The sequence below is a fragment of the Monodelphis domestica genome, chromosome 4, assembly GCF_027887165.1.
Source record: "Monodelphis domestica isolate mMonDom1 chromosome 4, mMonDom1.pri, whole genome shotgun sequence".
NCBI lineage: Eukaryota > Metazoa > Chordata > Mammalia > Didelphimorphia > Didelphidae > Monodelphis > Monodelphis domestica.
This window is the reverse complement of record NC_077230.1, coordinates 86,191,926-86,216,599: the sequence shown is the minus strand read 5'-3', so window position 1 is coordinate 86,216,599 and position 24,674 is coordinate 86,191,926. Positions and strand designations below refer to the sequence as shown.

The window sequence follows — 24,674 nt, the reverse complement described above, 5'->3', positions numbered from 1 at the left end:
GAATTAGTGTCCCAACTTTGCCACATCCCCTCCAGCATTCATTACTTTCCTTTGCTGTCATGTTAGCCAATCTGCTAGGTGTGAGGTGATACCTCAGAGTTGTTTTGATTTGCAATTCTTATATTTCTTATAGTACAATAATATTCCATCACCAACATGTACCAAAACTTGTTTGTCCATTCCCAATTGATGGACATCTCCTCAATCAATTTTTTGCCACCACAAAAAGATCGGCTATAAATATTTTTGTACAAGTATTTTTTATTATCTCTTTAGATACAGAACCAGTAGTGGCATTGCCAGGCTGATAAACATTTAACAACTATACTCTCCAGAAAAAAGAAATTATGTACACTTTTAAGTTTAATCTGCATTATTTACACTTTTTAAAGTCTAAACAACCAACAAAACAATAAGTCAAGGTCCATTTTGTAGCCATTGCAGATTTTTAGTGTGTCAATGTTCATACTGAAAATTTAACAAGGAGATCTCATAAGCCACTTAAAGTTGCCTCTAGCACACTACTGAGTGGCAATATTAGAAGCTGGTGATAGAGAACTAGCACACATGCTGTTTGAGGATTGCCCTGATAGGTTTAATCAAAGAAGAGTGCTGGATTTGGAATCAGGTAACATGGATTTAAATTCTGACTTTGTTACTTAGTTATCTATATGACCTTAGGCAAGTCACTTCATCTTTCTGAGGCTCATCTTACCTGAGATGTGGACTTAATAATAATAGAATTAATGGAGCACTTTAAGTTTTATAAAATGCTTTATAAATATTATCTAATTGGGTAGTGCTATTATTTATCCCCATTTGAAAGGTAAGGAAACTGAGTGAAATAGAAGTCAAATGAGTTGTCCACGGTCATGCAACTAGTAAATGTTTGAGGTTATATTTGAATTCAAGTCTTCTGACTACTAGATTCAGTGCTCTAAGTACATCACTTAATTCCCTCTAACTATGATTTCTAGATCTGACCTGGAGAGGAGAAGACTCATCTTCTTAAGTTCAAATATGGCCTCAGATACTTATTAGCTTTATGACTGAGGCAAACAGGATTAAGTGACTTGCCCAATAGCTGAGGCCAAATTTGAACTCAGGTTTCCTATTTTCAGGCAGTTGTTTTATTCAATGAGCTACCTAGCTTCTCTCTGAATAAACAGAGCTATCCAAAAGTGGAATGGGTCACCTCTTTAGAGAATAAATTGTCTGTATCTAGAGGTCTTCAAGCAGAGAGTAGATAATTACATATCAAGGAGAAAATATGCAAGCATCCAGAAAGAAATAATTTAAATATTATAGAGCCATAGTCAGGATCATTCAAGATTTAGCAGTTTCTACATCAAAAGAGTGGATAATTTAGAATGTAATAATTTAAAAGGCAAAGGAGGTAGAATTACAACCCAAAATCACCCAGCAAAACTGAGTGTAATCCTTTAGGGGGAAAAATGGGAATTTAATGAAATAGAGGACTTTCAAGCATTCTGATGAAAAGACCAGAACTGAACAGAAATTTTAACAAGGCTCAAGAGAAGTATAAAAAGGTAAACATGAAAAACAAATCATAAGGATTCAATGAAGCTAAACTGTTTATATTCCTATATGGGAAGATGATAACTATAACTTCTAAAAACTTTATCATTTTTAGGACAGAAGAAGTTTACATAATAGAAGGCATGTGTATGAGTCAATTATGTTGGGATATCTCAAAAAATAAAAGAGGGGTGAGTAAGAGGAAGGCATTGGGAGGCAGAAGGAAGAAGTAGAATGGGGAAAATTGTATTACATAAAAGAGGCATGCGAGAAAGAGGTTTTATCCTGGAAAATGGTGGGTGGAAGGTGGCAGGCAATGCCTGAAATTCATTCATTGGAATTGGTTTAAAGAGGAAAGAATACACACACACACACACACACACACACACACACACACACACACACACACAGCCTTATTTGGGTTGGGAAATCCATCTTATCTGAAAGAGTGGAAGAGGGCATGAAAAAGGAGAGGGGAAATGACAAAAAGGAGGACAGTTTAAGAGAGGCAGTGATCAGAAACAAAAGAGACTTTTGAAGAGAGACAGGAAAAAGAGAGAGGAGTATAAATAGAAGAAAATAGAATGGAGGAAAAATATATAGTAATCATAACTGTGAATGGAAATAGGATGAGCTCCTCCACAAAATGGAAGCAGATAACCGAAAGGGTTAGAACTATATTTCCACAATATGTTGTTCAAAGAGACACACTTGGAACAGAAAGACACAATTGAAATAAGGGACTGGCACTGAATCTATTATGCTTCAACTGAAGCAAAAAAGGCAGGGATATGGGGGCAGCTGGATGGCTCAGTGGATTGAGAGTCAGGCCCAGAAACAGGAGGTCCTGGGTTCAAATGTGATCTCAGACACTTCCTAGCTGTGTGATCCTGAGTAAGTCACTTAACCCCCAACCCCCATTGCCTAGCCCTTACCACTCTTCTGCCTTAGAACCAATAAGGTGGAAGGTAAGGGTTTTTGTTGTTGTTGTTGTTTTTTTAAAGGCAGGGATAGCCATCATGATTTCAGAAAAAAAGCAAAAAGAGACAATTAAAAGAGACAATCAGGGAAACTACATTTTATTAAAAAGGTACCACAGGCAGTGAAGTAACATTAAAAAAAGTTTACAGGAAGTTTCTCTGATAAAAGTCTCATTTCTTGAATATATAAGGATTTGAGTCAAATTTATAAAAATAAGAATTATTTCCCTATTGTTAAATGGCCAAAGGATATGAATAGGCTTTTTTTAAAGAAGAAATAAAAGCTAATAATATTCACATGGAAAAATGCTCTAAATCATTGATTAGAGAAATACAAATTAAAACAACTCTGAAGTACCTACCACCTCATTCATATCAGAATTGACAAATGCTGGAGGAGATGAAGGAAAATAGCTACAATCAAAACTTGGTGAAGTTGTGAACTGATTCAACTGTTCTGGAGAACAATTTGGAACTATGCCCAAAGGGCTGTGTACATACCTTTTGATCTGGCAGTACTGCTACTAGGTCTGTACCCCCAAGAAGGTCAAAGAAAAAGGAAAAGAATCTACATGTACAAAAATATTTTAAACACATTTTTGTGGTAGCAAAGAATTGGAAATTGAGAGGATGTTCATCAGATAGGGAATGGCTGAAGAAGTTGTGGCATATGAAGCAATACTACTATTGTGCTATAAGAAATGACACGGGTGGTTTTAGGAAAAGGAAAAACAAAACCCAGCAAGTCCTATATGAACTGATGCAAAATGAAGTGAGAAGAACCAGGAGATCATTGTGCATAGTAACAACCATGTTGTAAAGATGATCAACTGTGAAAGACCTGGCTGCTCTGGTCCATATGATGATCCAAGATAAGTCCAAGGATCTTATGGTGAAAAAAAGCTGTCCACTTCCAGAGAGAGAAGAAATGAATTCTGAATGGAAATTGAAGTATGATTTTCTATCTTTTTTTTTTTTTTGCAATATGGTTAATATAGAAATATGTTCTGCATGATTTTACATGTATTATTGATGCCATTTACTTGTCTTCTAAGTATGTGGGGGAGGGATCACACGGAGGAAGAGATTTTGGAACTCAACATTTTAAAAGAATATTTGAAATGAATACATTTGTTTTGGGAAAAAGGCAACACATAATGGGACAACAGAAGTAACAAGTTAGGGAGAAAGGGCAAGATGACATAGCTAGGGGATGGTAGAAAAGTTGAGGGAGGACAAGGTTAAATAAAGTAAAAGATCCCCAATCAGAGCCCTGGAGGCAGGAGTCACATTCTAATAGGAGGAATAGAAGGCCAGAGCAAAGATGGCATCACTTGGAGATGGCCAAGGATTTCAGAGTGGCCTCTGATTAGGCTAGATAAGGTAAAAGGTGACCAAACTGAGCTCAAGCCTCCAAGACAGGAATCTGAGTTCCAAAAGAGAATAAGGTCACAGTGCAAACCTCAGTCCTCTTATTCCTCCTTTCCTTAATATTCAATCCCTTGATTTCAGATTTCACTTCTATGTGGCCCTGATGCCCTAGAGCTGAATTCTCACCTGAGCAGCAGTTCCATGTCATCAGCTGCCTCCTGGAGATTTCCACTTGGAGGTCCTTATTTCAATTCTTGATGATCTTATTTCAAATCCAGGATATACAAACCACAACTAATTTGATTCTTTATCCCAAAAGAGAGAAAGAAAGGCAGGAAGGAGCAAAGGGAGAAGGGAGGAAGGGAGGAAGGGAGGAAGGGAGAAAGAAAGAAAGAAAGAAAGAAAGAAAGAAAGAAAGAAAGAAAGAAAGAGAGAGAGAGAGAGAGAGAGAGAGAGAGAGAGAGAGAGAGAGAGAGAGAGAGAGAGAGAGAGAGAGGGAGGGAGGGAGGGAGGGAGGGAGGGAGGAAGGAAGGAAGGAAGGAAGGAAGGAAGAAAGAAAGAGAGAAAGAAAGAAAGAAAGAAAGAGAGAAAGAAAGAAAGAAAGAAAGAAAGAAAGAAAGAAAGAAAGAGGAAAGAGAAAGAAAGAAAGAAAGAAAGAAAGAAAGAAAGAAAGAAAGAAAGAAAGAAAGAAAGAAAGAAAGAAAGAAAGAAAGAAAGAAAGAAAGAAAGAAAGAAAGAAAGAAAGAAAGAAAGAAAGAAAGAAAGAAAGAAAGAAAGAAAGAAAGAAAGAAAGAAAGAAAGAAGGAGGGAAGAAAAAATACATATTTCCAACTTTTTCTTTTGTTTCTGACCTGGATGATTTTTTTTTTAAAGCTTCAGCCACCAGGTAGTGGAATGGACATAGATATGGAGATTGGTGGGGCAGAAATAGGAACCACAATCATTTCACAGTGTCTTGCTAGAAAAACAATGTAGACATTTCCTAACCACCGTTAGGAAATAGTAGAAAGTCCCCACACCCCCATTACAAGGATACAGTATAGCAAGTAATGCCACCTACCTTGTTTGCTGTTGTAACAATTTGCTCTCTTGAACTAGAGGCTGCCATATTGTCTGAAAGGAGTGCTTTCACAATTGTAAAAGAATTTGGTCTTTTCTCTTTTCATGCTGCCTTTGAACAAGGGGTGTTTTATTATTCTGATAATAAATTTTCCTTTTGAATTCCAAATGCTTCCCTCTTCTCCCTTGAATAAACTTTTTCCTACCCTCTCTTCTATGAAATGCTTTACTTTTTTAACCCAAGTTGAGACTGAAGGCTTTTTTTTTTGACTGTACTCCAAGGTCCAAACCTGTATCCCTGGAATCTCAATGGCTATGGATGCCACAGCACGCTAATAAATCTCTTTACTTTTAGTTTGGCCTCATCTTTGAGCCATGATGTCACACATTCATTCCTCCCTCAACCAACACTTTGTCATTTATGTATTTTGGGTGAATAAAGGCTGCCTGATATATTTTTTTAAAAGTTAGCCCAAGTGCTGGCCTGGAAGCAGTGGAGTACAGTAGGCAGTGCTAAGGGTTCTTTTATCTTTCCTATAAAGTCCTGAGCCAGATACTGAGATTGTTAGGGGAAACCCTGTTCAGAGAAATGAGCTAAAAAGAGATTTGATAGAAATTCCCTCAAACTAAATCCAATTCGTGTAAAGTCAGATTTGGGCTTTGGTAAACATAGAACCAGGGCTATCAGAGCTGGAATTGTCTTTCAGAGTTAGTTCACCCAGTCCCTTCCTTTTACAGATAAGGAAACTGTGGTACAGAGAGTGTTGACTTTTTCAGGGTCATAGCATGCATGTAAAATGAAAAGGTTGAGCTAAATAATCTCTAAGATCCCTTCCAGTTCTGACACTGTGTTCCTCAGAATCTTAGCAGAAAGGATCATTACCCGACCTCTCCCCTAAAGCTTAAAGGAATCGTGCCTACATCCCTGGTAGCTGGTCCTTTAGCCTCATATGATCAATGGCTCACTATGTTGGAAGTCTACCAATTATGTTTTTGGACAGCTCTAACTGTTAGGAATGTATTCCTGATACTGAGTTGAAATTTGCCACCTTGTGACTTCTACCTATTTGGCTAGTTATTTTTTAAAAAACAATTCTTACCTTCCATTTTAGAATCAATACAAAGTATTGGTTCCAAGGCAGAAGAATGATAAGGTTTAGGTATTGGGGGCAGGGGGTTAAATGACTTGCCCAAGGTCACATGGCTAGGAACTGTCAGAGGGCACATTTGAACCCAGGACCTCTCATCTCTAGGCTGGTTTTCAATCCATGGAGCTACCTAGCTGCTCCCTATTTGTCCTAGTTCTGCATAGCACAGTCTTTCTTCTACACACAGATATTAGAATACAACTACTACTATTCCACCAAAAATATTGCTCTTTTTCTTGTGAATTCCACAGAGGATTCTGGACAGCAGTAAGTGGAAGCACAGGGAACATATGGCTTTTGCTTTCTCTCTTTTCTTCCTGCTCTTTCTTACATACACACATTAGAGAATAAACTAAATTAGAGACAAAAAAAGAACATGGTCACTTCCATTTAAGATATCCTTTGCCCCGTCCCTCCCTCCCAAACCTTCTGCATACGGTATCCTGTCCTTTACCCCTATAGTCCATTACTACAAGATTGGTTGTGGTTAGAGTTTAAATAACAGGCAAAGAAGCAAGCTCTGGTGGCTTCTGACTTCTTTGGTGCTAAAAGTGCTAAAAAGTCCAATCTCATTTTATTTTATGGATGAGGAAATTGAGATCTAGAAAAGGCAAATGATGCATTACTCATAAGGGAAAGAACTAAAACTCATGCTTCCTGACCTTTAATCGAGTGCCCAGGAAGACCCCTGGAGATGGCACCTGGCACACAGAACTAAAGGAAAGCGGAGCTCCTGGGAGGCCAGTTGTCTCAACACAAAAACAAACAAATAAGACAAAAAAAAACCAGTCACTTTATTTCCAACTCCAAACAGCAGTTTCAATGAGGAAACCATGGAAGGGAAGGGAAGGGACACACTAGCAATTGCCATCTCAGGATCCCCTGAACAAGGGCCACTGAATTTGGATTAGGAAATCAAAAATGTCTTGGGATTGAGCTAAAGGAGTGCTGGGAAAGAAGAGGTAACCTGAAGTTGAGGGGAGGGGAGAGGAGGGACGGCCAGGCAAGTTCTTGTTTAACCTTTACCTTCCGTCTTAGATTCAATACTAAATATTGGTTTCAAGGCAGAAAAGCAATAAGGGCTAGGCAATGAAGGGTTAAGTGACTGCACCAAGGTCACCCAGCTATGGAAACTGAGGTCAAATTTGAACCCAGGATCTCCCATCTTCTCTCTGAGTCTCCTCACTGCCCCTGACCAGGCAATATTAAATAATGTTTTTCTATCTTCTTAGTGGATCAGAGAATCTGCCTGAAGATCAGAAAAGACTGATTTACATATATATTCTGGCTGGGCCATTTTCCCCTCTCTGATAGATTGTAAACGCCTTGAGGTCAGACACTATTTCACTTCTTCCTCCGTGTCCCCAGTGCCTGGCACATAGTAGGCACTTAATAATGGCTTGTTAATTTGATAGTGCAAGGCAGAGCACAAGGCAGGGGTAGCCGTTCCTGGTGGGACTAGGATGAGGCAAAGAAAAAGGGTCTAGGCTAATGAGATTGAGGCTAATCGGAATATAATGGCAGAGAGGGTCACTGAAGGAGCTGGACATAATTTGCTGGAAAGAGGCCAAAACGCCCATGGCAACGTCCTCGCCACCAGCCCTCGTCGATCATTTCGATGTCCGTGATGGTATCGTCTGGGTCAAAGGATATCTCGTCGCTGCCCTCTGTGGGAGAAATGGCAGGAAGCTTGAACGGCGATTGAGAAGGGGACCTTCCCTGCCCCTCTGCTCTCCCCAAACTACTCCGGAAGGAAAATGGGCCTGGCTTCTCCCTTGGGAGAGTTCCCCGATATCATGCTGCCCCCCAAAGGCGACCCACCTCCTTGGTAATCATACACGGCGATGGCCGAGATCCCTGTCGATCCGGCCTCGGACCTGCTGCCAGCAGTGCCTGCATAACACGGAAGACAAACGGGGCGATATTAATGCTGTCAGGCAAGACGGCCTCGGAGAGGGAGAGCGGAGGCAGAGCGAGTCGCCAGGGCTTCCCGCGGGCTTCCTGATGAATCACTTGGTAACACCGCCCGACCGTGTGCTGGGCACTGGGGATACGAGCACACGGAATGAAAGGAGCCACGCTCCCAGTGACTTACATTCTAACGGGGAGACAACAGCAGATATTAAAATATGGAGAACATAACAGAATGCTACTAAGTATAGACATACACAAAGGAGTTAAATAGAAAGGAAGGTACCGCTAGTTGAGGAGATCAGGCAGTGATGTGCTGATGAACATTTAACAACCAGGTGTGTATGCATGTGTGCGTGGGGTGGACATGATACAGCTTTAAGTTTAATCTAAATATTAATATAGGGGGCAGCTGGGTAGCCAGGCCCAGAGAGGGGAGGTTCTGGGTTCAAATCTACCCTCAGGCACTTCCTAGCTGTGTGACCCTGGGCAAGTCACTTGACCCCCATTGCCTAGCCCTTACTGCTCTTCTGCCTTGGAACCAATACACTATTGATGCTGAGATGGAAGGTGAGGGTTTTAAAATAAACAATTAAATAAACAAACAAATAAATATTAGTATTTTCTTAAGTCTAGAAATCAACAAAACAACATGTCAAGCTTTGATGTGTAATGTTTGCTGATTTCTGAGATGTGAATGTTTGCTCCAAAAATTGATCAAGAGCCCACTCCAGCAGAAAGAATAGTTTCCTCCAGAAGACAGTGTCTAAGCTATGCTGTTCAGTCATTTCTCAGTTGTGCCCAACCCTCCATGACTCCAAATGTGGTTTTCTTGGCAAAATGGTTTGCCATTTCCTTCTCAGCTCATTTTACAGATGAAAAAACTGAAGCCAACAGGATTAAGTGACTTGCCCAGGGCCACACAGCTAGGAAGTGTCTGAGGCTGGATTTGAACTCAGAAAGAGGAGTCTTCTTGACTCTAGGTCTGATGCTTTGAACACTGTACCACCTAGCTGCTCTGCCCAAGTGTTAGATTTAAATTAATAACTCCAGGTTCTTATTTTCTGGAGTTTATGAATAATCACTTGAAATTGAGAAAGCAGATATATAGAGATTTAAGCCTAATCTAACCTAACCCTGACCATGTGGTTCTGCACATGGCTGTCTCTCAGACATAGTGCTCCACTGCCGCCTCCAAGGGAATAGAGGCCCTGGGTGTGTCTCGCCCCATACCTTTATCCTCTCTCTTGACCTGGACCTGTAACCTTTCCTTCCGGGTCATGTTCCTAGGGTGCTCCACCTGTGACCTCTGACATTCAGCCACTCAGCGAGGTGGGAGGAGCTTGGGGGAGGGGAGGGGATTCTGTTTACACATGAGCTATTTCCATCTTAAAGGAAGACGGGGACACCACTAAGTAGGGAGGGAGAAGTGCATTCCAGCTAAGTGGGACAGCCAGGCAAAGGCATGAAAACTGGAGATGGAGTGTCATGAGTGAGAGAAATGTAGAGAAGGCCAGTTTGCCTAGATCACAGAGTGAGAGAGAAGAAAAATGTCCAGTGAGCTGGAAATAGAGGTTGGGGGCTGGTTATATATGATTTTAAAAGCTAAAGAGAGATGGGGCAGTTGGGTGGCTCAGAGAATAGAGAGCCAGGCCTGGAGACAGGAAGTCCTGGGTTCAAATGTGACCGTAGCCACTTCCTAGGGCAAGTCACTTAATTCCAATTGCCAAGCTTTTTACCACTCTTCTGCCTTGGAACCAACACTTAGTATTGATTCTAAGACAAAAGGTATGGGTTTAAAAAAAAAAAGTGATCCATAGACAGGAGGTCCTGGGTTCAAATGTGGCCTCTGACACTTCCTAGCTGTGTGACCCTGGGTGAGTCACTTAACCCCCATTGCCTAGCCCTTACCACTCTTCTGCCTTGGAGCCAATACACAGTATTGATTCCAAGACTTAAGGTGAGGGTTAAAAAAAAAAGCCAAAGGGAAAAGTCTATCCTAGAAGCAATAGGAGGCCGCTGGAATTGATTTAGTAGGGGAGTCATAGGGTCAGACAGTAGCGTGTGGATCGAGTGGAGAAGTCAGAGACTAGAGGCATAGAGACCAATCAGGAAGCTACTGCAATTCTCCAAGTGAGAGGTGATGAGTGTCCAATCTAAGGTGGTGCAGAGATGCTGTGGAGGTAGAAATCCCAGGCTCCCAAACTCACCATTGGAAGGTGGAGGCAATGAGGACCCTTTAGGCTCCAGGATGTCCTCATAATCATCCCCTGTATCTTCTTCATCCCTCTCTGCAATGTCCTCATAGTCATTCTCTTGATCCCCACCAACGTCTGGTCTGTCCAACTCCAGCACATCCTCATAGTCATTCTCAGGCTCCAGCTCTGGCTCTGGCTCTGGCTCTGGCTCTGGCTCTGGCTCTGGCTCTGGCATTGTCTCCTCCAGGGTCTGGAACCTATCAGGAGTCCTGGGGGGCAGAGCTGGGGGCTCCTCATTATCTGGCCCCTCGTCCTAACCAGAGAAGAATGTGGAGTAAGCAGCTCCCTTGAACCTTGGAGGTCAGAATGAACTGTAAATTCTCCTCCCCTCTACCATTTTTCTACCCATAATCCCGAGATTGTTCCTCTCTGCCAATCAACTCTGTCCCCGACCTTTGGCAAATGAACCCAAACCCTCATTCCCAACTATGTGAGGAGATGCAGAGAAAAGAGGGAGAGAAGGGGGAAAGGAAATCATTCAGCTTCTGGAAAGGAAATCAAGGATTGTACAGAATTGTGCCAATGGAAAAAGTCGCTAATGCGAGCAATAGGAAAAGACTCCGCTTACCTCTGGAGGAGTCCTCTTCATGAGCAGGGCTGGCACTGGAGGAAGCTCTTTCTTTGTTGCTGTCTTGGAGGGCAAGCAGCTCTCAACCTGAGGCTTATCCAGAAGAGTAGAGAGCATTATTCTCGTTTACTTCCTCCCCTACCAAATTCATGCCTTGAGATTTCTGGCCCATTTCCTATCCCTCTTTCTGACTCCTTTTCCAAATCTCACCCTCTTTCTTTTTTTCCTTTAACCCTTACCTTTAACCTTTCCTGTGCCTTAGTTTGTTTTTCATCTGTGTAAAATAAGAAGTATAGTAAGATTCTCTAAGTCTAGAGAAAACTAATAAGGTTCTAAGATCTCTTCTAGCTCAATATTTATGGTCTGGAGAGTTCCTGAGTTCAAATTCAGAAGCTATATGACTCTGGGCAAGTCACTTAACTTCTGTTTGCCTTAGTTTCCTCATCTGTAAAATGGGGATAATAATAGCACCTACTGCCCAGGAGTGTTGTGAGGATTGCCTGAGATCATCGTAAAGAGTTTAGCACAGTGCCTGACACATCGTATGTGCTATATAATATTATTATCACTATTATAATGTTATTTATATCTCAGATTGTTATTGAACTTTTAAGAGACTAAAGAGTGATGAACTTTTACATCAGAAAGACTTGAATTCACCTCAGACACTTATGAGATGTGAAAACCCTGGCAAATCACTTAACCTCCCTTTGCCCCAACTTCCTCAACTGTTAGATGGGAATAATAATAGCACAATAAAAGGGCAGCCAGGTAGCATGTTGGATAGAGCCCTGGGCTTGGAATCAGGAAGCCTCATCTTCGTGAGTTCAAATCTGACCATAGACACTTACTGACTGTGTGACTCTAGACATATCACTTAACCCTGATCGCTTCCGTTTCCTCTTCAGTAAAATGAGCTAGAGAAATGGCAAACCATTCAAGCATCTTTGCCAAGAAAACCCCCAACAGAGGCATGAAGTGTCGAACACTAGCAACAACAATAGCACCGACTTCCTGAGATGGGGATCACATTAGGTAATTTAGGTGTTTGCAAACTCCAAAGGGTTACGTAAAGCTATTATTATCCTCCCCCAACACTGAACTTTGAGCTCTGAGCATAGACACTTTCATTATTCTCTTTGAGAACAGAGACCTTTCACATAATAGATTCCCAAGAAATATCTTGGGTTGGCTCTACTTTATTCCAGTGTGCCCTGGGTAAGCAGAAGAACCTGGAAGAACTGGGGAAAAGCTCACCTGGGCAGGGAGTCTCTTGGGGAGTGAAGCAGGCACTACAGGTTTCTTTGACACTAATCTTTGTTCTTGTCGTTGCTCTTCTGCTATGGATTCAAATTTTGCCTTCAGTCCACGGGCCCCACTAGAAGCTATTGACAAACACAGGTAGTATGAGGATTGAAGGAAGATAATATGATGTGAGCAATATGGAAATAGGTATTACGTGAAAATAACTCATATCAGACTATTCACTTTATAAAATCTACATAGTTCACTATGTATATACATAAACCTACATATATTCATGATATATAACCTATGTCCAAGTATTCGCTACCTCAGAGAGGGAAGGGAGGAGATAGGCAGGAAGAAAATCTGGGTTTTAAAATGTCAGGAGACAATTGTCAAAGATTATTTCTAAGGGGCAGCTGTGTGGCTTAGTGGATTGAGAGCCAGGTCTAGAGATGGGAGGTCCTGGGTTCAAATTTGACCTCAGACACTTCCTAGCCATGTGACCTTGGGCAAGTCACTTAACCCTCATTGCCTATTCCTTACCACTCCTCTGCCTTGGAGCCAATACACAATAGTGATTCTAAGACAGAAGGTAAAAGTTTTTTAAAAATTATTTCTACATGTAATTGGGGAAAAAGTGAGAAAAAAGAAAGGAGGTGATAGTAGGGTAATATCAGGGGATGATGATCAATAAGATCTGATAGAACAGAAAGGATGAAGAGGATACTGCAAATTTGGAGAGGATTCAAAAGGGGAATGTGAAGGTGTAGTCTTTAAGGCTATATCCTTAGAGCTACATTTTGCCCTAAACCAGTGATAGCAAACTTTTTAGAGATGGAGTACTCTGCAGACCAAGTGCTATTGCTCCCCCCAACCCAGACTGCATGTTGTGCTCCCCCTACCCCACCCACCACCAAGTATTGGGCACACCCTAATTCCCCCTTATCTACACAGGGGAGGGATAAAGTATTCCCATTAGATGTCTGGGCAGAGGGGCTAGGGAAGTGAGGAATGTCCTTAGGGAATGTAGAGAGGGGGAGGGTAGTGGCCTAAACACTCTTCTCCCCTCCAGCTCTGCTATCTGCATGTCTCCTACCTTTACCAGGAGAGAGGGGGAGGGGAGCAGCTCCACTCTAGTCCCTCTGCCATTCTAATAATGGACTCTGGGGGGGGTGGCAGCTGTGTGCCCACAGAGAATGCTCTATGTGTCATCTTTGGCACCCATGCCATAGGTTCACCATCACTGCCCTAAACCTTTATCCTAAACTGATTCCTCTTTCTCCTTAAATCTTAAGGTTCCAGTTATACTTTTCTTTCCTGGACCTCATTCTTCTCTTTCCTCTAAATTACTTTTCTCAGTCACCTTAAAGCTCCTGTTCCTTATTGGCCCCTTCTTCAAATCATCATTCCTTCCTATTGTTCTCCCAAGATACAATCCCACCCCATCTTTATTTTGCCAATCAAATCCCCATGCCATCTAGTTCACTTTTCAGTCCCATTTTCTCAGCTCTCACTTCTTGAAAATCTCACTCACTTAACTGACTAGTCCAGTGGGAAGAACCCAGGGAGAGAGAGGTAAGAATAATAAATCTGAAAAACAGTAGTCTAACTTTCTAAACCCAAAAAGGAACCACCTCTATAATATCCTTCAATTCAATTCAATTCAATTCAATTCAATTCAATTCAATTCAATAGTTATGAAATGGCTAGTATGCTTTAAACAGCTAGGTGGCCCAGTGCATAGAAAGCAAGAACCTGGAGTCAGGAAGACCTGAGTTCAAATCTAACATCAGACATATGACAAGGAATTCTATCCACCTCCAGTGAAAGAACTATTGGAGTTGGAATGCAGATCAAAGCATATAATTATTCACTTTAGCTTATTTGGGTTTTATATGAGTATTCTCTTATAAAAATGAATGATACAGAAATACATTTGGCATGATAATGTATGTATAACCCAGATCAAATTGCTTACCATTTCTGGAAAGTGAGAGGGAAGGGAGGGAGACAATTTGAATTATATAACTTCAGAAAACTTATGTAGAAAATTGTTATTACATGTAATTGGTAAAATAAAGTATCTTTTAAAATCTAGCCTCAGACACTTATTAATTGTGACTCTGGGAAACTCATTTAACTTTAGTCCTGCTCAGTTTCCTCCTTTGTATAATGGTGCTAATAATAGCATCTACCTGTTGGGTTACTGAGAGGAATAAATAAAATAAAAATGTGTAAAGCTCTTTGAAAACTTAAAGTGTTGATTTTTACTTCTACTTTTTACAAAGATTAAAAACTAAATAGTATCTGCCTCTACCTGAAAACTTTTAGTGAGGGGGAGCTCATTTAATTTTTGACAATGAGAATAGAACATTCATTTTTATGCCTAGTTGAAACTGGATACTCTATCTTCTACCCATTGGTCTTAGTTCTACATACTAGAATGATGCATAATAAATATAATCCCTCTTCTGAAAGGGTGAGGCAAAGGGCTACTTAATGTGATCTGGATGGGAGGGTGGAGTGGGCAGAGTATGAAAAAGTTGCTAGATCTATGGGGCAAAGAAGATGAAGAGGTTGAAAGGCTATTAGACTGGGTGTTGGGGAGGAACTTATTTTAGTAACTCACCAGCCTCTGTAGGTGTGGTTTTCTTATAAGCTGTAGTAGGGGCTTCCATTTCATTGAAGCTGGCTGCACTCTGTTGAAGGGTAAGGAGGAGGGAGAAAGAAGCTAATTCAGGAGATACGTGGAGGAAAGCTGGGAACATTTAGGACCTTCTCAGGTGGATGGATGAGGTTCCACGGTGGAGGGTGGTGGAGGGAAGCAGAAGGTCCCAACTTTCTAGGGTAAGTTTGGGAAAGTTCTGAAATGCTAGGTGCTCCTGACCTCAGTCCCAGGTAGGGGGTTGCCACACACACACACACACACACACACACACACACACACACACACACACAGAGTCTCTGTCTCTGTCTCTTTCTCCAAATCTTACATCTCCAAAGAGGGGCGACCTTAGATTAAGTGAGAGGCACTAGTGGGTGGTCAGGAGGAGAAGGTCAGGATGGCCATCTGAACTGAGGTCATGGAGGGTATTCACAGGGAAAATGATGGAGACTGAGGTTGGAGTTAGACAACACAAGGTGACAAACCATAGTGTGATATAACCTTCCCATACTTCCCCCTGGAGGTTGTCTCCCTTATTCCTCTAAAACCACTTCTCCAGCTCCAGTCAAGGATAAGACTTCAGACCAATGAAGTAGAACCCAGAACCAATGAGTATTAAAGAAGAATCAGAAAGGAGTCCAAATGTGGAGATTTTGCCCATTCTTTGAGCATATGGTAATAAATCCTGGAGTGCACTTACTATCCCCAACCAATCAGTTGTCCCATCTCCCTAGCATTATCTTTATCTTCATTCTTGGTATAGTTTGGAGGGAATTTTCTCAGTACAAGGGGTATCTTACCTTGTCTACTCGGTCCCTCTGAACACCATATTGACCACCAAAACCTTTGGCATAATCTGCAGAACAGAGAGATCCAGGCATCAATCCCAAGAGACAAAGCTGAAGAATGGAGAAGAGAGATGGGGAGAAAGGGAGGAATATGGAAGGTAGTAAGGGATAGATAGGATACAACCATAAGAAATTTAGGATTAGAGCAGTAACGGGTAACCTTTTGAGCTTGGTATGTCAAAATTAGCCAAAAAACCGAGTATAACTCAGGTGATGTGTCGCTTTGAGAAAAAAAAACAACACAATTTTTGTGATATTTATAATTTAAATAACAAAAATGGATAATTGTAATATATAACTGTATTTAATAAACCAAAAACTAATTATTTAACTTACCTGTTCTTTGTTCATCTGTCAGTCAGTTTCTTTTGTTGGTCTTGATATTATTTAACATGTGTGGGGTGCTGTGAACTAAGATAAGTGAGGGGGAGGGGGAATTCTTTAACTAACCTGCCTATTAGTGACTTTTTTTGTTGCTGAATTTCATTGACTAAATCGTCAATTGAAGGTTGGTATTTTGTACACTTCAAGCCCAAGCAAGAGCTATTCACTTCATCTGTTAATCTGTTTCTTTTGTTGGTTTTGATATTATTTAACGCTGAGAATAAGGTCTCACAAAAGTACATGGAGTGAAAAATTGTGAGTAAAGCCATTGCTATATTTTTCAGGATGCTAAAAATGTCTGGTAATTGGTTCCAAGCACTCCTCCATTGCATGTGGGCTGGAGCCCCACCCAGTCTTTGGTCCAGCCTGGCCCCACCCCTTCCATCCTCAATCTGCTGGTTCAGGGACCCCAGGAGAGCAGCAGGAGAAGAGCAGCTGTTGCAGCCCACCAGCCTGCCTGCCTGTGTGCATGCTCCTCCTCCCCACCCCTGAGGGAGACCCCCTCTCCCCTCAGTGTAAGGAAGATATTGCAACATCAGATGGATTTGCAAGAAAAAGCAAGAGATTGGAAATTTTGGTGAACCACCAATCAACCAGATCAAAACAAGAATCCAATAGAATCTGGACAAGGGGCAGTTAGGAGCCAGCTGCTTGGACCTGGATCTTTTTCTCTCTGATTGTTAAGGGAGGAAGGCAAAACCAATTCTCTTGGTCATTGATTGCTCACTTGACTAAGTACTGAAAGGTCTTTTGAAGCCTAGCTCAGAAGGAACCTTTTACCTGTCAATATCCCCCTTCAGAGAAATTAACTTTGTTTCCTGAGTTGAATACCTTGTGAAAATCTTCAATAAACAGGAAATCATAGGAGATTAGGGAAACCTATTTCCCTTTTGCCCCCTCCCTCTCCTGACCTCTATTCCTTCAAAGAATAAATCCCTGTAGTTAAAAGATCTAAATTATGGGATTGATTATTGGGGAAACCCTTGAAGCTTACCATTCTTGAGAAGGCCCTTTAGATTCAGTTGGGGAAGGGGCAGGAAGTAGTGTGGGGGAGGAATGTAAGATCCAGCCTTGCCCCTTAACTGGTTTCCTGATGTCCCTGACTTATTACCACAAATATCCTAGTATTGCCCTCTATTACACCAGCCACCTGGCAAGCGCCACCCAGGGCTTACCCCCGTCCCCCGTGGCCAGCTCTTGGAGCAGCCATCCCCATCCCCATCCCCATCCCCATCCCCACCCCCACCCCCACCGTCAGGCTGGGGCATGGTCATGGGCACAGCTGCTGGCACTAGGGGGCTCCCTAGGGCGGCTCTTGGGCCTCGAGGTGTGCTGAGCCCGCATGTGGCCACATGTCATTGAAAATGGCTACATGTGTCAGTGCTGACATGTGGTCATGGGTTCACCATCACAGAACTAGAGAGTAGAAGGCATGAATGAAGAGATTGGAACATGGATTGAGACAAGGAAATGGGGGCCAAAAAATGTTAGATGGAGACAGGAAGAAAGAGATAAGGGACAAAAACAGAGATGATGATAGGAAAGAGAGTATCTCTTTGGCCCTGACCCACACTGCCTATCCTGAGATTCTCTAGCAGTAGCTTCTCAATGTCTCAGGGTCTTCCTCATGGGACCAATGTAATGGACTCCTCCAAAATGAAGGCTAGTGGTCCAGCATAGCTCTTCAGTTCAGTTGCATGTCTTAATAGTTTTTTTTCTTTGTTTGTTGTGTGTGTGGGAGATGATTAGGCCTTTGGTTTCATAATTATTGGATACTCTCAGTGGGATCATTCTCTTAATGGATGTAAATCAGTAACTTATTTGAAATTTATAGTCTTAGAGGTGTCTGAGGCAATGAGAAGTTAATTGTCTTCATTACTTCTATCACTTCCATAAGAGGCAGAAGTCATACAGAGCAGCAGGTAGAGAATTCATCTGCAATCAAGAAGACCTGGCTTCAAGTCCCATTTCTGATACACATTGGTGGTGTGTCTCTGAAAACACCATTTAACCTCTTAGTACCCAAGGCAACTCTCTTAAGACTGTAAGTTGCAATGTCATTGCCTACATGCATTGGTAGAGGAGGTTTTCAGTTAATTGGAGGAAGAAATCTTGGCAAGTTTCCCTGGTAAAGGTCTGATTCCCAAGAGCTGTAAGGAAGTGATTTAAATAAATAAAAATGGCAGACATTATAACAGATAAATGCTCAAAAGACAAGAACAAAGAAAGCAGTTCAAGCTATCAACAACAACATGAAAAAGATGTCAAATCAATAATTAGATAAAGGAAAATGAAAACAACTCTGAAATTCTACCTTGCATTTATTGGATTGGCAAAGATGATAAAAAAGGAAAATGACAATTGATGGAAGTGAGAAGATGGTACCCTGTTGCACTGGTGGTAGAGCTATAAATAGGTCTAGCCACTCTGACATATAATTGGGAACTATGCCTTAAAGACACTAAACTGCAAGTAACCTTACGAAACCTATAACTCCCGAGAGATTAGAGAAAGAGGAAAAAGACCCATATGTGCATACATATTTACAGCAACTCTTTTTATTATAGCAAAGAATCAGAAATAAAATTGCTGACAATCAATTGAGAGTAGCTGAACTAATTATACTATAGGAATATAATGGCACATTATTTCACTAAAAGAAAGACAAAAGGGATAGTTTCAGAGAAGACTGGGAAGATGTGGATGAAATGATGCAGAGTAAAATGAGTTAGAGCCTGAAAAATAATTTACACAGTAAGACTATTGTAAAGGAAAACATTTTTGAAAGAACCCTGACCAACCATGCCTGTAGAGAAGAAGCCATGATGAAAGTTGAGGAACTATCCTTTACCACAATTTGACTATACAATTAAATCACAGGCACAACTAACCAAGCAATCATTCATTAAATCTGTCTGTCTGTCTGTCTCTCTATATTTACATACACATACACTATGTTGATTTGAGAGTGCTTGCATTAGATTAATTTCATTCTACTTGCCTCAGGCACCAAATTTGTTAGTTATGGTTCTGAGTATGATTAGAAATATGTGTGACAACAGCGGGATTTCTGAGGCTTCTTGTATGACCGTATCATTCTGTTTCTAGTTCCCACACTCACTCCATAATTCACTCTCTCTGAAGTACCACTCCTTGCTCCCTACTTGCATCATTTCTCTTGTATTCTCCTGCCTTTTCATTTCTATTGACCTGTCACTACAACACCTCTCCCATCATAACCTCACTCAATAATATAATATGTGGTGGGAAGCCAGGAACATTTAGGACCTCCTCATTTAGGTGGAGGGAAGCAGAAGGTCCCAACTTTCTAGGGTAAGTATGGGGCAGTTCTGAAATGCTAGGTGCTCCTGACCTCAGCCCCAGGTAGGGGGTGCACACACACACACACACACCCCTTCAGGAGTGAACAGAGATATTCTGTCCCACCCATCTCAGCTCCTCATTCCCAATAATGCTCCCCAAACCCTACCCAGTCCCTCCAAATCACCTGTCTGGGACTCATGCTTTTCTGTCTCGCCCTTGTAGTCATATCCAACAGCCGCCTTGTCCAGTTTATCCTTCTCTACGCCATAGCGACCACCAAAGCCTCGGGAGTAATCTGTTGAATGAGAGGGAGATGTCAGACCCGTCAGTCCATCTCCAGAACAGGAAAGAATTTAGTCAGAGAATGGAAAGTAGTCCAAAGAGAATGGAATGGGTCCAAGGAAAATGGGGAAGAGAATCAACTAAGTGGCTGCTTATGGAACAAAGGAATGTGGCGGAGGGGTGTGATATTTCCAGGCTTCTTCTATGAGTTTTGAATTGAGCTGCCTCACTTCTGTTTTTGTATAAAGCACCCTTTCCACTCCCTTCTTCCCCTGCTCTTTCCTTTTCCTCTTTTCTGGACTCTTCTGAACATAGTGGGGAGACCATTCCAATTATTCTTGCTCCCCACCCCCTCCACAGAATTTGGAAATCTAGGGATGAGCCAAGAGACATAGGCATAGTAAGTTCCCTGAGGGCAGGGGTGGTGTTACTTCTTTTTGTATTCCCCAAACCTGGCACTCTGTAGTCATTAGTGCATTGTGCATTAGTGCAATGAAGCCACAGCTGGCAGAGATACTGGAAACCTGGGATTGGGAAGAAGGAAGGTGGATTTTGGCAGGAAGAGTTATAGGACATAGAAGGCAGGATCCTTGCCTTTCTGAGATGTGTGCTTCTCCACTTCTCCTTTGTAATCAAATCCGACAGCTGACTGGGAAGGAAAGGGAGACTTAATCAAAGTATCTTCTGCTAAACACACACATTTGCCCTCTCCACCTGCTCCCTGCCAAGCATTAGTTCCCACTGTGAGGAGTTCAAGCATGGGGGGGGGGGGTAGAATAATGAGAACAATTACTGTAGACATAGCCCTTCCTATCATCATCCCACCTAATTGTACAACTATCTGTTGCAAAGTTTCTTTGCCCTTTCCCATCTCTGTACATTTTCACACCCTGTTCCCGAAGCCCTGAACTGACTTCCTTCTTTCTTCCTACAGATATTCTTCTGTCTCAAGGTCTGTTTGACACATTATTTTCTCCATGAAGCCTTCCTTGATTCTCATTAGCTAGAAGTGATTCTTTATTCTTGAACTCTCTTGAAACCATTAGTTGGACCTCTCATGCATTTAATTAGATTATAACTTGTCGTGTAGTTATTTGTGCTGATGTTATTCTTCCTAATAGCTTATAAAGTCCATGAGACCAAACTATCTTATTTTTACCTCCTCATCCCCCAATGCTTCTTATTTATAACCCCAGACTTCTTATAACCTCAACATTTCAGCCAACCAGCTTTACTTGCTTTTGTTTTCCCCTTCAGATGGTGAGGTCCCCACTGTCCAAAGTGTCTTTTGATTTCTTCCCTTTGCTAGTTGTCAGGGGAAACACTCATGGATTTCTTTGAGGAGTTCCTTGGGATGTAGGTGACCGAGATTCTCTGTGAAGGCTGGCTCCATGATTGGGAATAAAGGAGTGGTGTACCCTATCCCCCAAGTAGCTCAATGACGATGGGTCCCTTCAAAAGGTCTGGCAGAAACCAATTCCTCTGTCAATCAGAGATATTTTATGTTGCTTGGTTTATGTGCTTGTTGGAAGGCTCATGATATGGTTCAGGATTCTTTAGGTAAGGTCCCATCCATTGTTCACAGAGATGACTGATATTTCTAATGCATAGTCCTGACGGTGTCATTTCCCTGCTCAAAGAACTCCAATGGCTCCCTCTTCCTTTGGGATCAAAACCCAAACTACTTTGGATGTCATTTAAAGTTCTTCACAGCTTGACCCCTGCCAATCTTTCTAGACTTCTTATGACTACAACCATTCAGCTGACCAGCTTTACTTGCTTTCCTTCATACTTGGCACCGCTCAATTTCTTATCTCTGTTGTCTTTGTTCTTCAATCTCTTAGAATCCTGGGCTTCCTTCAAGAATTACTCAAACTATACTTTCCATAGGACGCCTTTCCCAGTTCCCATAACTACTAGTGCCTTCCCATCTAAGGTCACCTTTTTTTCTACATTGTATGCATCCTCTATATACATGTTGTCTCCTCCATATAGAACGGAGGACAGAGACTGTGTAGCCCAACATAGACTGGGACTGGGACAGGGACTGCATAGCCTACCCTGAATCTCACATATTCAAAATGGAACAACTACAGGTAAAGTGAGATGGGTAACAGGGAGTAGGAGGTCAGAATAGGCAGGCTCAGAGAGGTTGTTCTTATCCCAACAGAGTAGATGTGATGGAGACTGGGGTTGGGATCAGATGACACAAGGCAACAGACCCTAATGTAGCAGGATACAATCTTCTCACACCTGTCCCTGGGGTTATGTCTCCCACACTCCTCCAAGTCCACTCCCCCCAAGCTAGGACTTCTGGCCAACCCAACAGAGGTCAGAACCAAGGAGCACAAGTGAAGGAGCAGAAAAGAGCCCAAAATGGAGATGACATCCTACCACTTGATGCAACAAAGAGTGACAAACACAAGAGGCCAATAATAAGCACTTTCTCCTGTTCTTCCTCCCCAGCACCATCTCCATCTCTTGGTAGAGTGGGGAGGGGGGCAGAGAATTCCCTCAGATAAGGGAGTATCTTACCTTGTCTACTCGGTCCCTCTGTACCCCATATTGACCACCAAAGCCTTTGGCATAATCTGAAGAACAGAAATTTATAGGTGTGAGACTCCAAAGGCAAAACCAAAGAATTGGGAAGACAGTTTGAGAGAGCAAAAGGAATATAGAGAACAAGAAGCAATAGATAGGAGGCTTAGGCTTTAGAGAGAAGACTGCACAGATGAGGAAATAGGAATATGGGCTGAGAGAAAGAAAGGGGGGCAAAAAAAGTTAGCGAGGGACAGACCAAAAAAAGTTAGATGGCAGAAAGATAAGGGGACAAAAACAGAGAGATGGGGATGGAGAAGATAGCTTTTCTCTGGCCCTGGCCTACCCTGCTGTTCCTCACCACAAGTGGCCTGCCAAGCAACAGTATTTGGGGTCTCCTTTATGATGCCAAGATAGTTAACTCTCTTTAAGTGAGGGCTGGTTGGCCAGTATTACTTCTCCTGCTCAACTATATTTTTTCTCAATGTTTTTGTTTGAGGGATAAAAAGGATACAGTTCAGACATTTTATTTCATGAATACTCTCAGTACCATACTGAATATAGTAGAAATTCCCTCCACTGAAATAACTCAATAATCGGTCAACAATTGCTAGGAGCAATGAAGGGTAATTGTCTTAATTACTCATATTATTTCCTTGCAGTGTGGTAGAGAGGACAGAAAACTTTAGAGTCAGTAAGACCTGGGGTCGAATCATACCTCAGATATATATTCACTTTCTGCATTAAATCCTGACTCAGATACTTATTAGTTGTATCACCTTGTGCAAGTCACTTAACCTCTTTCTGAGTCACTTTTCTCATTTCTAAAATGGGGATAATAATACCACTTACATCAAAGAGTTGTGAATTTCAAACGAGATAACATATATAAAGCATTTTGCAAACTTTAAAGTACTAGTAACTTTCTAAGTCTATAAATTGCAGATTATAAGCAATCTACATGTATTGGTAAAGAGCTTTCCTCATCACAATTTCTTTACACCAATGAAATTACAGGTCTTGATCCTCAAAAAAAAAAAAAGCTTTTTTTCTGTATCATAAAGTACAAAGTAGATTTTGAGGTGTATTTCATGATAGTTTCTAGTTATGGTTCTGGGTAGGATGGTAGGTGCTTCTGAGGCTAAGAGTATCATCGTGTCATTCTGTCCCTCGACCCTTAATCTCTTTATTCCCATTTTGATACCCACTTCTTCTTTTGTCGCCATTCCTTCCTTATTCTTTCCCCACATCATTTCTCTTCTACTTCCCCATCCAATCATCCCACTCCACCTGTTCAGATTACTCCTCTCACATCATATTCTCCCTTCAACATTCCTATCTCCAACAATCCCTCATGGAAGACATCCTGTGCTTCTCAGATACCCACTTGTGGAGCTAAGAGAAAGGATAGAGATATCCTCTTTACAGGCCCTTTTCACCTTTCAGCCTCAACAACTCACCTGTCTGGGACTCGTGCTTTTCTGTCTCGCCCTTGTAGTCATATCCAACAGCCGCCTTGTCCAGTTTATCCTTCTCTACGCCATAGCGACCACCAAAGCCTCGGGAGTAATCTGTTGAATGAGAGGGAGATGTCAGACCCGTCAGCTTAGAAAATAATTCAATCAGTAAATGAAGAGTAGGAATGAAGCTAAGGAAAAGGGGGGGAGATGAACTGAGTTGGTGCTTGTGTCCAAATGGAGGGTTAAATTTGGGGGGTAGGAGTTTAAACAAAAGTCAGGAGAGCAGTTTCTTAAACACAAAATGCTTAGTTTATTATATAGGAAAATAGGGATAGGAAACAGAAAGGAGGAAAGTGAGAATAATCTTATAACAGCTTATAACTATACCTAAGATCCCAATCCTAACTAAAATTCTCTAGACAACCCTAAATCTATCTCCTGCCTAATTTTTCTACTCTGACTATCTAATAATTTGCCATCTATCTACCTATCTACCCAAGATAATCAATAATCAATAAGGCTGTTAAAGGCATTCAATCCATTTCTTAGTCTTCTCACAGTCCCAGAGGGAGCTAGCCAGACACTCCTCTCCCCAGGGACTCAGAGACAAAAAGCCTCTTTCCACATGCCAACTGTAACTGACTAACTCTCAGCCACACCCTTCTGATTGTCACCACTGACCATTTGCCCAGCAGGGGGGCCCTTACACAGAAATCTTTTTGCTCCCTGGCCTCTTCAATAGAAAAAGGAAGACATTGTCTCTTTCAACTGCCAGCTGTAACTGACTAACTCTCAGCCACACCCTTCTAACTGTCACCAACGAACCGGTTGCCCAGCATGGGGGCTCTTACCAGAAATCTTTTTGCTCCCTGGCCTCTTCAACAGAAAAAGGAAGACATTAAGACAACTCTCTTAACAGGAGCAAGTGTGGAAGAGGGGGTATGGCATTTCCAGGCTTCTTCTAACAGTTTGAATTCATCTGCCTCCTTTCTGATTAGATGCAAAGTACCTTTTCTACTCCCTTCTTCCTGTCTTTTCTTTTGTTTCTCTTTTCCTTTCTCTACTCCCAAACACATACTGGGGAAGCTACC

General features: G+C 41.8%; 1 protein-coding gene across 3 annotated transcripts in view; it reads right to left on the bottom strand.

The window, feature by feature from the left end:
- Positions 1-6,867: 6,867 nt before the first annotated feature.
- HCLS1 (hematopoietic cell-specific Lyn substrate 1) overlaps positions 6,868-24,674 on the bottom strand; it is a 62,531-nt gene continuing 44,724 nt past the window's right edge. For 2 of the 3 annotated variants that reach the window (XM_056793529.1, XM_007493771.2), the window contains exons 7-17: positions 23,584-23,694; positions 22,121-22,176; positions 20,180-20,234; positions 19,488-19,598; positions 15,548-15,603; positions 14,712-14,781; positions 12,092-12,219; positions 10,835-10,927; positions 10,219-10,519; positions 7,919-7,990; positions 6,868-7,764 (exon numbers count right to left, since the gene is read on the bottom strand). In XM_056793529.1, coding sequence (XP_056649507.1) covers positions 7,628-7,764; positions 7,919-7,990; positions 10,219-10,519; positions 10,835-10,927; positions 12,092-12,219; positions 14,712-14,781; positions 15,548-15,603; positions 19,488-19,598; positions 20,180-20,234; positions 22,121-22,176; positions 23,584-23,694 — 1,190 coding nt within the window. In that variant the 3' untranslated portion in view covers positions 6,868-7,627. The remainder of the gene's footprint in view (positions 7,765-7,918; positions 7,991-10,218; positions 10,520-10,834; positions 10,928-12,091; positions 12,220-14,711; positions 14,782-15,547; positions 15,604-19,487; positions 19,599-20,179; positions 20,235-22,120; positions 22,177-23,583; positions 23,695-24,674) is intronic. The other variant, XM_056793530.1, reaches the window with a different exon arrangement.